Source organism: Macaca nemestrina, chromosome 5 (genome assembly GCF_043159975.1).
Source record: "Macaca nemestrina isolate mMacNem1 chromosome 5, mMacNem.hap1, whole genome shotgun sequence".
In the NCBI taxonomy this organism is placed as follows: domain Eukaryota; kingdom Metazoa; phylum Chordata; class Mammalia; order Primates; family Cercopithecidae; genus Macaca; species Macaca nemestrina.
Window position 1 is genome coordinate 150,681,697 of NC_092129.1, and position 13,488 is coordinate 150,695,184.

Below are 13,488 nucleotides of genomic sequence, written 5' to 3' on the forward strand. Positions count from 1 at the left end.
GGGGGAGATGGTGGACCTTAATACTGGGTACTACATCTCCCAGGCTCTTTATCACTGGAGCCTGTTTGGCGCATGCGCTTGGCGGTCTGGCACTGTCTGGAAGTTACTTCCTGCTGCAGTGCTCCCATTGGGCCCGCCTACACAGCCATCCGCGTCTGTTGATTCACGTGCTCAGCATCCAGGTCTCTTACTGGTCGGTAGGGCTTCCGGGACGCCCCCTTTTTTAAAAGAGTCAACTGATTAGTTGGTAATGGGGAGAGGCGGGCCTTGGGAACCGTCTCATGGTTGGGGGGTGGGGGGGAAAGATGGCGGAGCTGATGCTCCTCAGCGAGATTGCCGACCCGACGCGTTTCTTCGCCGACAACCTGCTGAGCCCGGAGGACTGGGGTCTGCAGAGTGAGGCCCCGGGGAGGGGAGGGGGCTATGGCAAACTGTGTCCCTGAGGCACGCGGGAAAGAAGCAGAGGCCTAAAGAGGAAGTCTGGGCAAATACGGAATCCGCCATCTGAAGGAGGGCGGAACAGGGGGATCGTTGTGCATTAAGGGGATACAAAAGTCGGGGAAGAACTGCTCCCTGCTGGAACGTCGAGTTGTTCCGGGGTCGGAGAAGGAGGGGCTGAAGTCCTCTGGTTGTATCACTTTTCAAGTGGGCGGGCGGTGGGTCTGGCCGAGCGGAGCCAATGAGGGATGGGGCGGGGGCTTGTGTGCGATCTGTAGGCTGGGCCCACTAAACGACCCCCCTGACACTCGGTATTCTTTGCAGACAGCACCTTGTATTCTGGCCTAGATGAAGTGGCCGAGGAGCAGACGCAGCTCTTCCGTTGCCCCGAGCAGGATGTCCCGGTATTGTGTCCCCAGCCTTTCTCTAACCCTTAGTGGGTGGAAAGTGAGCCCAGAACCTGGACTCATTCACAGGCCAGAGCTCATCTGGAGTCACCCCTACTTTCTCACCCTTTCTCACACTCCTGTCCTCTTATATCCTCCGTTATTTAGTTTGACGGCAGCTCCCTGGACGTGGGGATGGATGTCAGCCCCCCTGAGCCCCCATGGGAACTCCTGCCGATCTTGCCAGGTAAGGTAGACTTTGTGGTTCCCTCAGCTTTCCAGAAACCCTCATTTCCCGCTCATTTCCCAGAAACTACGTAGCTTCCTATATTCTCACACCTCTACGTAAGTGCCTGTCCTCTCTCCTTCAATCCCCAATTTTTGTTTCTTCTCCCTCGCTGTGGTGCGGGAATCCCCACAGACATGTCCTTGGGTACTTTTTGGACTCTTCTCAAACTCTGCTTCCTGATAATTTCTAACTCCCTTTCCTCCAGATCTTCAGGTGAAGTCTGAGCCGTCTTCCCCCTGCTCTTCCTCCTCCCGCAGCTCCGAGTCATCACATCTCTCCACAGAGCCCTCCAGCGAGGTGAGAGCCATATCCCGCCTACTCTCTGTGGCAGGGACTCTATTTCATTCCCTTCACCCGTGGGTAACAAAGAAGTGATTTAAATGATTTGTGTACTGTGAGTCATGAGGTGTGTGAGGTGTGGGGGGCCTTCTCCACTAACTTTGCCATTTCCTTAATATCCTCATTTTCCACATCCCTTTTGGTTATCTAGCAGTGAAGATGTTTTTTGTTTTTTCTTTTTTTTTTGAGATAGGGCCTCCCTCTGTCACCCAAACTACAGTGTAGTGACATGGTCACGGCTTACTGTAGCCTTGACCTCCTGAGCTCAGATGATCCTCCTGCCTCAGCCTCTTGAGTAGCTGGGACCATAGACACATGCCACCATGCCTGGCTAATTTTTTTTATTATTGTTTGTAAAAATGGGGTCTTCCTATGTTGCCCAGAGTGGTCTTAAACTCCTAGGCTCAAGTGATCCTCCCACCGTGGCATCCCAAAGTGCTTGGATTACAGGTATAAGCCACCACGCCTGATCTGGGGTCTTTTTAATATAAAGAGTTATGTGGGGCTGGGAAGAAGAGAGTTATTAACTGCTGAGAATTCTGGAACTGTTCTTGCCCAAGTTGTCCACTCTAAGGCCATATTTGAAATCATGAGACTTCATCAATTCTCCCAGAAATAAAGTAGAAAGAATGAACAGGATAGAAAGATGCTCAGTACCATTCAGACCAGAATGTCAAATAATTGATGGCTTGTAAGCCCTAAACTTCTAAAGCTTTTTGTTCTTGCTCTTACTGTCAACATCTCCCGTGTTTTTTGCCCTTCTTTCTGCCTCCTGCCCCACACCAACTCTCACCCAGGCTCTTGGGGTAGGGGAGGTGCTCCATGTGAAGACAGAGTCCTTGGCACCCCCACTGTGTCTCCTGGGAGATGACCCAACATCCTCATTTGAAACTGTCCAGATCAACGTAGTCCCCACTTCTGATGATTGCTCAGGTAATAACAGCCTGGCCCAAATCCTCGGCTTTACTACAGGAGAATGTGTTTGTGTGTGTGTGTGTGTGTGTGTGTGTGTGTGTGTGTGTGTGTAGATAGAGGGGAAGTGCAGGCAGCAGGACAGGGAGAAAAAGGTCGGGAGGGGAAATGGCAGAAAACCAGGAGGGAAGGCAGGAAGGAAAGGAAACATTTCAGGGAACCGCAGCAAGGGCAGTGCTGAGGAGATGGAGATCATTTTTCTCTCTTTTTCTTGTTCTAGTATTCTGTCATGCCATTCAACTTGCTTTTTAAAAAACGTGAGCAGTTTAGGGCATATCTATCTGTGTGATTCCCCTCCACCCAACATTTTATTATAAACATTTTTGTTGTTGTTGAGACAGGGTCTCACACTGTCGCCTAGGCTGAAGTACAGTGGCGTGATCTAGGCTCACTGCAACCTCCACCTCCCAGGTTCAAGTGATTCTCCTGTCTCAGCCTCCCAAGTACCTGGGATTATAGGCGCCCGCTAATTTTTTGTATTTTTAGTAGAGATGGGGTTTCACCATGTTGGCCAGGCTGGTCTTGAACTCCTGAACTCACGATTCGCCCACCTCAGCCTCCCAAAGTTCTGGCATTACAGGCATGAGCCATCGCGCCCAGCCCATAAACATTTTTAAACATACAGAAAGGCTAGAACACCATATACTAAACTAGATTCTACAATTAACATTATTTGTTCTGTTTTTAAAGTGTTCTCAAGTTTATTTACTCATAGCTGTTTCTTTAGTAAATGTTTATTGATGTGATCATATCTGAGGTATAATCATTTTAAAAAAGAAATATTTATTAAGTACCTACTCCATGCCAGATACTGAGCAGAGTCCTGGGCATGCAAAGATGAACAAGACCTGACCACCATGCTGACTTTCAAACCCTGTGATTTAGTAATGGGAGAAAGACAAGTACCAGTCAATACAGGTGTGGTCATTCTAGGATAGAAATCAGTAGAGGTGGGGCCGGCGCAGTAGCTCACGCCTGTGATCCCAGCACTTTGGGAGGCCGAGGCGGGCGGATCGTGAGGTCAGGAGATCGAGACCATCCTGGCTAACACGGTGAAACCCCATCTCTACTAAAAATACAAAAAATTAGCCGGGTGTGGTGGTGGACACCTGTAGTCCCAGCTACTCGGGAGGCTGAGGCAGGAGAATGGCGTGAACATGGGAGGCGGAGCTTGCAGTGAGCTGAGATCGCACCACTGCACTCCAGCCTGGGCAAAAGAGCAAGACTCCGTCTCAAAAAAAGAAAAAAAGAAATCATTAGAGGGTACCATGAAAGCTCATAAGGGGACATTTCATCCACATTGGGGCTGAATCTGGGGCATGCTCCTGGAAGAAGGGTTTCTTGAGAGTTTTGAAGGACACATGGAAATTAGCCAGGAGGACAGTGTGGAGGTTGACTTGTGTGTGAGGAGCCTACATTTCTTCAGAGTGGGCGTAAGAAGGATTTGGGGAGTGATGTGGAACTGCAGAGGCTACAGGGCCAGGTGGGGCCCCTGCTAAGGGGCTCTTAGCTTTTATCCTGTGGATACGTGGGGGCCTTTGAAGAATTAAGCAGGGAAGCAATATGATTAGGAAGATGATTCTAGTGGCAGAGTACAGAATGGGTTGCAGAGAGGCAGGGCCGGAGGCAAGAGAACCAAGGAAGAGGCTTATGCAGTTAATCAAGTAAGATATTCGGATGTCGTGAAGAAAGCAGACTTGAGAAAGAATGAAGTGGAACAGATGAGTTGTGGTGACCCCCTGGACATTGGGGAGAGGAGTTAAAGAGATTTGTAGCTAGGATGGCTGTGGGTGGGTGATGTTACTGTTCACTGGATGAAGACTACAAAAGCAGGGGCTTTCTGGTCAGGGAAGATGATGAATTCAGCGTTGGACATGTTGATTTTTTTTTTTTTTTTTTTTTTTTTTTTGATACGGAGCTTCACTCTTGTTGCCCAGGCTGGAGTGCAATAGTGTGATCTCGGCTCACCATAACCTCTGCCTCCCAGGTTCAAGTGATTCTCCTGCCTTAGCCTCCTGAGTAGCTGGGATTACAGGCATACTCCACTATGCCCAGCTAATTTTGTATTTTTAGTAGAGACAGGGTTTCTCCATGTTAGACTGGTCTTGAATTCCCGACTTCAAGTGATCCGCCCACCTTGGCCTCCCAAAGTGCTGGGATTATAGGCATAAGCCACCATGCCCAGTAGACATGTCGATTGTTGATTTCAAAGTACCTTCTGGATCTCCTGGCACCATCTCTCACCGGCTGAACTCCAACCAGGGAGCCCACTTATGCAGTCCATTCAGGTTCTTCCTGGATCTCAGAGCACAGCAGGGAGAGATGGAGAGTGGATTTGGAAGGACAAGCAGATTATATCCAGCAGATTAATAAATGTCATAAAGAAGACACACAAAATAAGGATTGAAATACTGTTAGCAGGCCGGGTGCAGTGGCTTATGCCTGTAATCCCAGCACTTTGGGAGGCCGAGGTGGGTGGATCACGAGATCAGGATATTGAGATCATCCTGGCTAACACAGTGAAGCCCCGTCTCTACTAAAAATATAAAAAATTAGCCGGGCGTGGGGGCGGGCACCTGTAGTCTCAGCTACTTGGGAGGGTGAGGCAGGAGAATGGCGTAAACCTGGGAGACAGAGCTTGCAGTGAGCCGAGATCACCCACTGCCGTTAGCAGCAAAAAGATTGTTGGTGGCTTTGCATCACATAGTGTTATTAGAGTCAGATTCTCCTCCATACTTAGGTATTTTTTGAGGGCCTGTACTTTACCCTCAATGGACATGAGATATAGTTCTTACTTTTGGGGAGTTTTGTAAGGGTTATAATACATCATGGTTAAATAGTTACCCTTTTTTTTTTTCTTGAGACAGAGTCTTGCCTTGTCACCCAGGCCGGAGTGTAGTGGTATGATCTCCACTCACTGCAACCTCCGTTTTCTGGGTTTAAGTGATTTTCCTGCCTCAGCTCCCCTAGTAGCTAGGACTACAGGCACGCGCCACCAGGCCTGGCTATTTTTTTTTGTATTTTTGGTAGAGACGGTTTTGCCATGTTGTTCAGGCTGGTGTCAAATTCCTGGCTTCAAGCGATCCACTTGCGTTGGCTGTCAGCCTCCCAAAGTGCTGGGATTACAGGCGTGAGCCACCTTGCCCAACCATGGTTAGATAGTTCTGATAATGGTTACTTCTGTGCAGGGAATCTGAGTGGCTGGAGGACATGGAAGGGAAGACTTTTTTTTTCCACTTAATTTTCCTTTATTCCTTTGGATTTGTATCATGACCATATTATCTATTCAAAAATGTACATTGAAGTTTTAAAAAGCAATCTTAGTGGTTATATAATTAAGTACCAAAGTGAACAGTATGGACCAGAGGTAGTGATGGACTGTTGACCTGTGGGCTGAATCTGGCCCTCAGAAGGATTTTATTTCACCAACATGGGGCCTAGCATTTTCTTTCATGGAGTGATCAACAAGTCGTAAAGGCAGATTTAATGGAGGCCATGAAGGCTCGGAGATGACTGAGGCTTTGCTGTTTGGTGCCTAGGAGGAAAACTTGTGTGACAGGGCAATCAGGAAGCCTCGTTTATGGCCGGTTAGATTTGGTTGACTGTTGAGGCATGAGAATGGAAGGGACCAGCAGGCAGCTTGGATGTCAGAATCTGGTGCAGGTGAGTAGCCAGGGGGAGATGCAGACTTGGCAGTTGTCAGCATGGAGATGCATTGAGCCAGGATAAGGTGGAAATCCACCAAGATCAGAATTTGGGCCATGTAAATGCTGGAGACCCCCTGCACCTTCCCCTGCTCAGGCCTATTCTATGTGAATAGACAAGTTCTGTGAACAAGAAAAAGGGAAAAGCAGAAGGGCAAGAACAGCCTTGAGGAACACGGAGCCAGGATGAGAAGAATTAGAGGAGCCCCCGAAGGAGAAAGGGAAGCACTAGGCGAAGTGGTGTGGAGAGCCAGCGGGTGAGCAGCTCTGTGACTTCCCCTCCTGGATTGCCTGCAGTCTAGGGCCAGAAGAGTTTTATTTTCAGGTTCAAAGAGAAAGGACCCATTTCCCCATCTTAACCTTCTTTTTTATTTTTTTGAGACGGAGTTTTGCTCTTCTTGCCCAGGCTGGAGTGCAATGGCGCGATCTCAGCCCACCACAACCTCTACCTCCCAGGTTCAAGCGATTCTCCTGCCTCAGTCTCCTGAGTATCTGGGATGACAGGGATGCGCCACCATGCCTGACTAATTTTGTATTTTTAGTAGAGACGGGGTTTCTCCATGTTGGTCAGGCTGGTCTCGAACTCCCGACCTCAGGTGATCTGCCCGCCTTGGCCTCCCAAAGTGCTGGGATTACAGGTGTGAGCCACTGCGCCCAGCTTCTCATCTTAACCCTCTTAACCCTTCAGTGTTTACATGATATCCAGCTTTTGCCTCATCCTGCCTCCCACAGATGTCCAGACCAAGATAGAACCTGTCTCTCCATGTTCTTCCATCAACTCTGAGGCCTCCCTGCTCTCAGCTGACTCCTCCAGCCAGGTGAGCACCAACTTCCTTCCTCCCTCCAGGTGCTCCAGTGAGTTCCTCCTGACCTAGAGGTATGAGAGCTTTCTCTTCTTCAGCTCCTTCTGACTAATGTATCTCTGGAATGCCCCACATAGGCTTTTGTAGGAGAGGAGGTCCTGGAAGTGAAGACAGAGTCCCTATCCCCTTCAGGGTGCCTCCTATGGGATGTCCCAGCCCCCTCACTTGGAGCTGTCCAGATCAGCATGGGCCCATCCCCTGATGGCTCCTCAGGTAATGGGGTCTCCTGACACTTGGAATCCCTAGTGAGAGGCCTGTGGTCCTGACATTTCTTGTTTTTTTCTCTCACCTTCCTTCAGGGAAAGCCCTGCCCATCCGGAAGCCGCCACTGCAGCCCAAACCTGTGGTGCTAACCACTGTCCCAATGCCACCCAGAGCTGTGCCTCCCAGCACCACCGTCCTTCTGCAGCCCCTCGTCCAGCCACCCCCAGGTACTGAAAAAGAAGAAAAGGGCTGGGCGCGGTAGCTCACGCCGGTAATCCCAGCACTTTGGGAGGCTGAGGCAGGCGGATCACCTGAGGTCAGAAGTTTAAGACCAGCCTGGCCAACATGGTGAAACCTTGCCTCTACTAAAAATACAAAAATTAGTGGGGAGTGGTAGCAGTCGCCTGTAATCTCAGCTACTCAGGAGGTTGAGGCAGGAGAATCACTTGAACCTAGGAGGTGGAGGTTGCAGTGAGCCAAGATCATGCCACTGCACTCCAGCCTGGGAGACAAAGCGAGACTTCATCTCAAAAAAAAAAAAAAAAAAAAAAGATAAAAGAAAATAAAATAATTAAAGAAGGAGAAAAGGAGGCGGGCTGCATTGACCTTGTCAGGGAGCTTGCAACCATTGAGGCTCCCAATCCTTGGGTGCTCTGGTGTAGGTGTGGACACAAGGACCCCACCTAGCGCACAACCCTCTGACCTCCTCTGCTCACTTGCCCCAGTATCCCCAGTTGTCCTCATCCAGGGTGCTATTCGAGTCCAGCCTGAAGGGCCGGCTGCCTCTCTACCACGGCCTGAGAGGAAGAGCATCGTTCCTGCTCCTATGCCTGGAAACTCCTGCCCGCCTGAAGTGGATGTAAGTGTTGGGGAGGAGAGGAGTAGGGCGAGTGATGGGAAGGGAAGAGGGAAGTCTGTCATGGAGAGAACTGTGGGATGAGGAGGGAGTTGAGACCTAGGAGCAAAAAGTGAGGAAGCAGACCCATTAGATCATTCTGGGGGTCCGAGTGGACTCCTGTTTCTATATGAATATCAACTCCAGGTAGTTTTAGGGTCCTTTAGGTTTGCTGTCACTGCAGATGGAGAAATGGGGTTGGTCTCCATAAATTAAAGGCAAGGAAGTCATACTGTACTATACGACTACGGTCGTGGCCATAGTTGGGGAGGGAGGCTGCCTCCTGGGGGAAAATCAGGTGGACTGTATAAGTGTATAACAAGGTTAAACTTTGAACCCTACAAATGTGGGTTGACAGGAAGAAAGACTTACCAAGGAAAGAGTTTCCACCAGCATGGAGAAAGTTCTTCCTGCACTGTAACCTTTCCCACCTCTAAGAAGCAGTAGCAGGGCATGTTTGAGAGAAGGGCCCCTTCCCTAGAATGTTTGAGTAGAGAGGAAAAACCTCTCTGGCTGTGTAGGTGGGTCAGGAAGGCAGGGGAGTGGCCGTGTGAGCTTTGGGTAAATCATTCCCTGGGGTTTGGGAGCATAGTCCCCCTCTGCCAACTCATCTGTCATTCTTTTTTGACCTTTCGGGTGCCTAGGCAAAGCTGCTGAAGCGGCAGCAGCGAATGATCAAGAACCGGGAGTCAGCCTGCCAGTCCCGGAGAAAGAAAAAAGAGTATCTGCAGGGGCTGGAGGCTCGGCTGCAGGCAGTGCTGGCTGACAACCAGCAGCTCCGCCGGGAGAATGCTGCCCTCCGGCGGCGGCTGGAGGCCCTGCTGGCTGAAGTAAGACCAGTCTGTCCCTGGGAGACCAACAGGAATACAGCCTCCTTGGAATGAGTCCCCTTTTTGTTGTCTCTTTTCTTTGTGCCTTAGAACAGCGAGCTCAAGTTAGGGTCTGGAAACAGGAAGGTGGTCTGCATCATGGTCTTCCTTCTCTTCATTGCCTTCAACTTTGGACCCGTCAGGTAAGACCTTCCTTGCTTCACTAGAACCTTCCATGTGGAGCCCACCTTACAGCCTCCTAGCTGCCTGCTTTGGCCCAGGCCATTTCCTTATGCTTATACACAAATGGTTCTGGTGTCCTTGGCACCGATGATGTGTCTGGTCAGCCCCTTTCTGCTCCATTACTTTTCTTTTTTTTTTTTTGGAGACGGAGCCTCGCTCTGTTGCCCAGGCTGGAGTGCAGTGGTGCGATCTCGGCTCACTGCAACCTCCGCTTCCTGGGTTCTAGCGATTCTCCTGCCTCAGCCTCCCGAGTAGCTGGGACTACAGATGCACACCACCATGCCCAGCTAATTTTTTGTATCTTTTTAGTAGAGACAGGGCTTCACCGTTGTTACCTAGGCTGGTCTCGAACTTCTGAGCTCAGGCAATCCACCCGCCTTGGCCTCCCAAAGTGCTAGGATTATAGGCGTGAGCCACCTTGCCCAGCCTCCTGCTCCATTATTTTTCCAGTGGAGAGTAGATGATGGTGATAATGTTGGTAGAAATAGTGACTATTAAATGCTTACTGAGTTCTAGGCTCTAGGTGATGCACTTTCTTTTTCGTATGTAGGGACCATCCTTATTCCCATCTTACAGAGGCAGACTGAGGCCTGTGTAACAGATTGCAACTCAAGCAGTCCATCTGCGGAGCCCTTATTCTTAACTAGACACTTGATACGGCTGAAATTCTTCATTGTGCTCCATCCCTCTTTATCCACAGCATCAGTGAGCCTCCTTCAGCTCCTTTCTCTCCTCGGATGAACAAGGGGGAGCCTCAACCCCGGAGACACTTGCTGGGGTTCTCAGAGCAAGAGCCAGTTCATGGAGTTGAACCTCTCCAGGGGTCCTCCCAGGGCCCTGAAGAGCCCCAGCCCAGCCCCACAGACCAGCCCAGTTTCAGGTGAGGAGAGAGAGAACCCCCCTCTCCTTTGAGGGTATGAGTTGGTCTTCTCCCCGCTTTCAGTGAGGGGAACCCAAAACTTTCTCTTGCCATCATCGCCTTCTTTGTTGTGGGAGTGCTGGGCAGTCTCCAAGTGTGGTCTCCTTCCTACTTCACTCCAGGAACCTGACAACCTTCCCTGGGGGCGCCAAGGAGCTACTACTAAGAGACCTAGACCAGCTCTTCCTCTCCTCTGATTGCCGGCACTTCAACCGCACCGAGTCCCTGAGGTGTGGGATTCATTGCTGGGGCATCCTCCCCCGGCCTCCCAAGGCCCTGTGCAATCAGCCTGACTGGCCTGTGTACTAAAGCGCCAGCGCTCCCTGCCCTCTCCTCACTCCTGTGGGTGGGCAAGGAGGGTGGGAATCTTGGCCTGGCATGGAGGTCCTGAGCCTCCTCCATTTGCCCAGGCTTGCTGACGAGCTGAGTGGCTGGGTCCAGCGCCACCAGAGAGGCCGGCGGAAGATCCCTCAGAGGGCCCAGGAGAGACAGGTAGGGCAGGTGGCTGGTTCAAGGAAGGCCACTTGAAGACAAGGGCTGAAGGCCTCGTCTGGGGATTCCTAGTGGGCATCTCGCTGTGGAAGTTTGAGGGATCGTTTGAAGGAAGTGGAGGATTGAGTGGGAGGTGGCATTAGCTTCCAGGGGCCGTTTGTCTCTTTCCCTTTTCCCTTTACCCTCTCCAAATCCTTAGATACTTCTCCTTCCAGAAGTCTCAGCCACGGAAGAAGTCACCTCCAGTTAAGGCAGTCCCCATCCAACCCCCTGGACCCCCGGAAAGGTGAGTGTGGGGTGGGGTGCTTACTTATTAAGTGAAATTCCACTCTCAAGAACTGTACCCCCAGTAGCTGTCCTGTGCCTGTCATTACTGTCACCAGTGGAATTATACCTCCCTCCTCCACTCAGGGTCTCCTGTCTTTTTCTCTCATCCTGCCCCCTTCCCTGGTAGAAACTGAGCATTGGGCTTAGTTCCCCTCAAATCCTATTTCCCCACCTGCCTAGGGATTCTGTGGGCCAGCTGCAGCTATATCGCCACCCAGACCGTTCGCAGCCAGCGTTCTTGGATGCAATTGACCGACGGGAAGACACATTTTATGTTGTCTCTTTCCGAAGAGTGAGTTTCTCTTGCCCTCACATCTCTGTCACCCCAGGTTCCCAGCAGTCTCTCTTCAGTGGGGGGATGTAGAGTAGAGCTGGGGAGCCTGTTGGCATCTTTGCCTCCACCCTTCCGGCCTGGCCCCTCTGTTCTCCAGGACCACCTGCTGCTCCCAGCCATCAGCCACAACAAGACCTCCCGGCCCAAGATGTCCCTGGTGATGCCGGCCATGGCCCCCAATGGTAACTCTTTCCCTGCTGGGTATGGGGGCAGTTCCAACAGGGAGATCCCGCCTGGGAGCTGAGGGGGAAGGGGGAGAGGAGCAGGGCATCCAGAGAGCTGCTGGATCCACAGGTGAGAAGCAGCAGGAAGTGGGTGGAGGGAAGAGCACCATGCAGGAGACTTTGGGAGGGCGATGAGGGTGAGGGTCCTTCCCTGGTGAAGGTGCTTGGGTAGATGACTGGGCAGAGGCAGGTGGGCGGGGAACCTGCTAGACTCTCACTTCCTTTTTTCTCTTGATGTCCTCTCCTGTGTAACCCCACACTCATCAATGCCCTTTTCTTTTCCTACCCCTCTCCTTGTCCCTGCACCAAACTGTGTCCCTGCCATCCTATTTAACTCCCACTATGGATCTACCTCCTCACTATTGCCCTTTCCTTTCCTCTCTGCACACCTCTACTTTTCCGACCTCCTCCCCTCCTCCCTCCAATCCCTGTTTGCCTCCCCGTCTCCTCTTCCTTAACTCTCCCCTTCTCACAGAGACCCTGTCAGGCCGTGGGGCCCCGGGGGACTATGAGGAGATGATGCAGATCGAGTGTGAGGTCATGGACACCAGGGTGATTCACATCAAGACCTCCACGGTGCCCCCCTCGCTCCGAAAACAGCCATCCCCAACCCCAGGCAATGCCACAGGTGGCCCCTTGCCAGCCTCTGCAGCCAGCCAGGCCCATCAGGCCTCCCACCAGCCCCTCTACCTCAATCATCCCTGACCTCTGCCATTCACACTGACTTAGAACGGGAGGAGGGGGTACCGGGTGGCCAGGTGGGACTGTTTCAAATTTCTCTGATCCCCAGGCTTGGGGCAATCGGTAAAGGAAAGACCAGGTGTGGGGGTTAAGCACTTATTTGAGGTGGGGGTATTCACCTCTCTTCTCATCCCTTTTCAGAATATAGAGCTCCTCTCATTCCTATGAACCCCCAGTCCCGGCTTCTTTCTTTGAGGGGATTGCGTGAGGTTCAGTTGTGGGGTGGGTGGTGGGCTGCTGCATATTCTTTATTTTGTTTCTCTGTTATGGCAGTGGAGGTGGGAATTTAGTCCCCAGGTGGGACAAGGGAAGTTTTTGCATTTTGGAGCTAGTTACTGGGAGTAAGGGAGGGTGGCGGGGGGAGTACAGGTTTATGTGTGTGCATTTCTTTTTTATTATTATTAAATAAACAACTTGGAGGGAGTTGAAGGAGTGGTGGCTGCCTTCCTGGCTCGTGATGGGGAGTCTGGGGAAAAGTGGCTTCTCCAGAGCCAGCATCAAAGGATCAAGCACTGAAGACATAGCTGGCTCTGAGGTGGGGTGGGTGCAGGATCACAGACCGCATGTCATCCCCTTGCCCCACCCCCGCAAGTCTGGGGTATATCTGTGTCTAGCAATGATGTCCTATGGTGGGACAGACTAGAGGATACGCATCCCTGGAATGAGAGTCAACAGGAAAGATGGGCCCCCACACCCTTCAGGGTGAGCAGCCTCTGGGTCTCCTGCTCTCAAGCAGGTTCTCCCCCTCCTCTTGCTGTCCAGGATGAGCAGCTCAAACAAACAATGGGAGCTGGGGCCAGAGGCTCAGAGCCCAGAAAGCGGGGGCCTTGGTGAAGAAGGGGTGATATTTGGAAGGGAAGGGGGATGTGGCAGGATATCCTCTAAGCCCTAAACTGGAGGGGACTGAGACTTGAGAGTCCAGATGAAAGACTGAAAAGAGTGGGGCAGGCAGAAAAAGCTGTGCATTCTTATTTTTTAAATTTTTGTTTGTTTGTTTGTTTGTTTGTTTGTTTTTGAGACGGAGTCTCGCTCTGTCGCCCAGGCTGGAGTGCAGTGGCGCGATCTCGGCTCACTGCAAGCTCCGCCTCCCGGGTTCACGCCATTCTCCTGCCTCAGCCTCCCGAGTAGCTGGGACTACAGGCGCCCACAACCGCGCCCGGCTAATTTTTTGTATTTTTAGTAGAGACGGGGTTTCACCGTGGTCTCGATCTCCTGACCTTGTGATCCGCCCGCCTCGGCCTCCCAAAGTGCTGGGATTACAGGCGTGAGCCACCGCGCCCGGCCTTGTTTTTGTTTTTTGAGATGGAGT

General features: G+C 51.5%; 1 protein-coding gene across 4 annotated transcripts; it reads left to right on the forward strand.

Annotated features, from left to right (window-relative positions):
• Nucleotides 1-240: 240 nt before the first annotated feature.
• LOC105497591 (activating transcription factor 6 beta) lies at nt 241-12,602 on the forward strand. Of its 4 annotated transcripts, none has more exons than XM_011768796.3 (18): nt 241-396; nt 763-842; nt 993-1,071; nt 1,319-1,410; nt 2,250-2,385; nt 6,861-6,946; nt 7,069-7,204; nt 7,291-7,422; nt 7,921-8,054; nt 8,735-8,920; nt 9,011-9,102; nt 9,843-10,022; nt 10,184-10,291; nt 10,472-10,553; nt 10,772-10,839; nt 11,061-11,172; nt 11,312-11,396; nt 11,914-12,602. In XM_011768796.3, the coding sequence occupies exons 1-18, from the start codon at nt 282-284 to the stop codon at nt 12,141-12,143; spliced, it is 2,133 nt and encodes a 710-aa protein (XP_011767098.2). In that variant the 5' UTR covers nt 241-281; the 3' UTR covers nt 12,144-12,602. The 4 variants fall into 4 exon arrangements, with proteins under 4 accessions (XP_011767098.2, XP_011767099.2, XP_011767097.2 ...); XM_011768797.3 differs by having other exon boundaries at nt 7,930-8,054; nt 10,769-10,839; XM_011768795.3 differs by having other exon boundaries at nt 242-396; nt 10,769-10,839.
• Nucleotides 12,603-13,488: the final 886 nt, after the last annotated feature.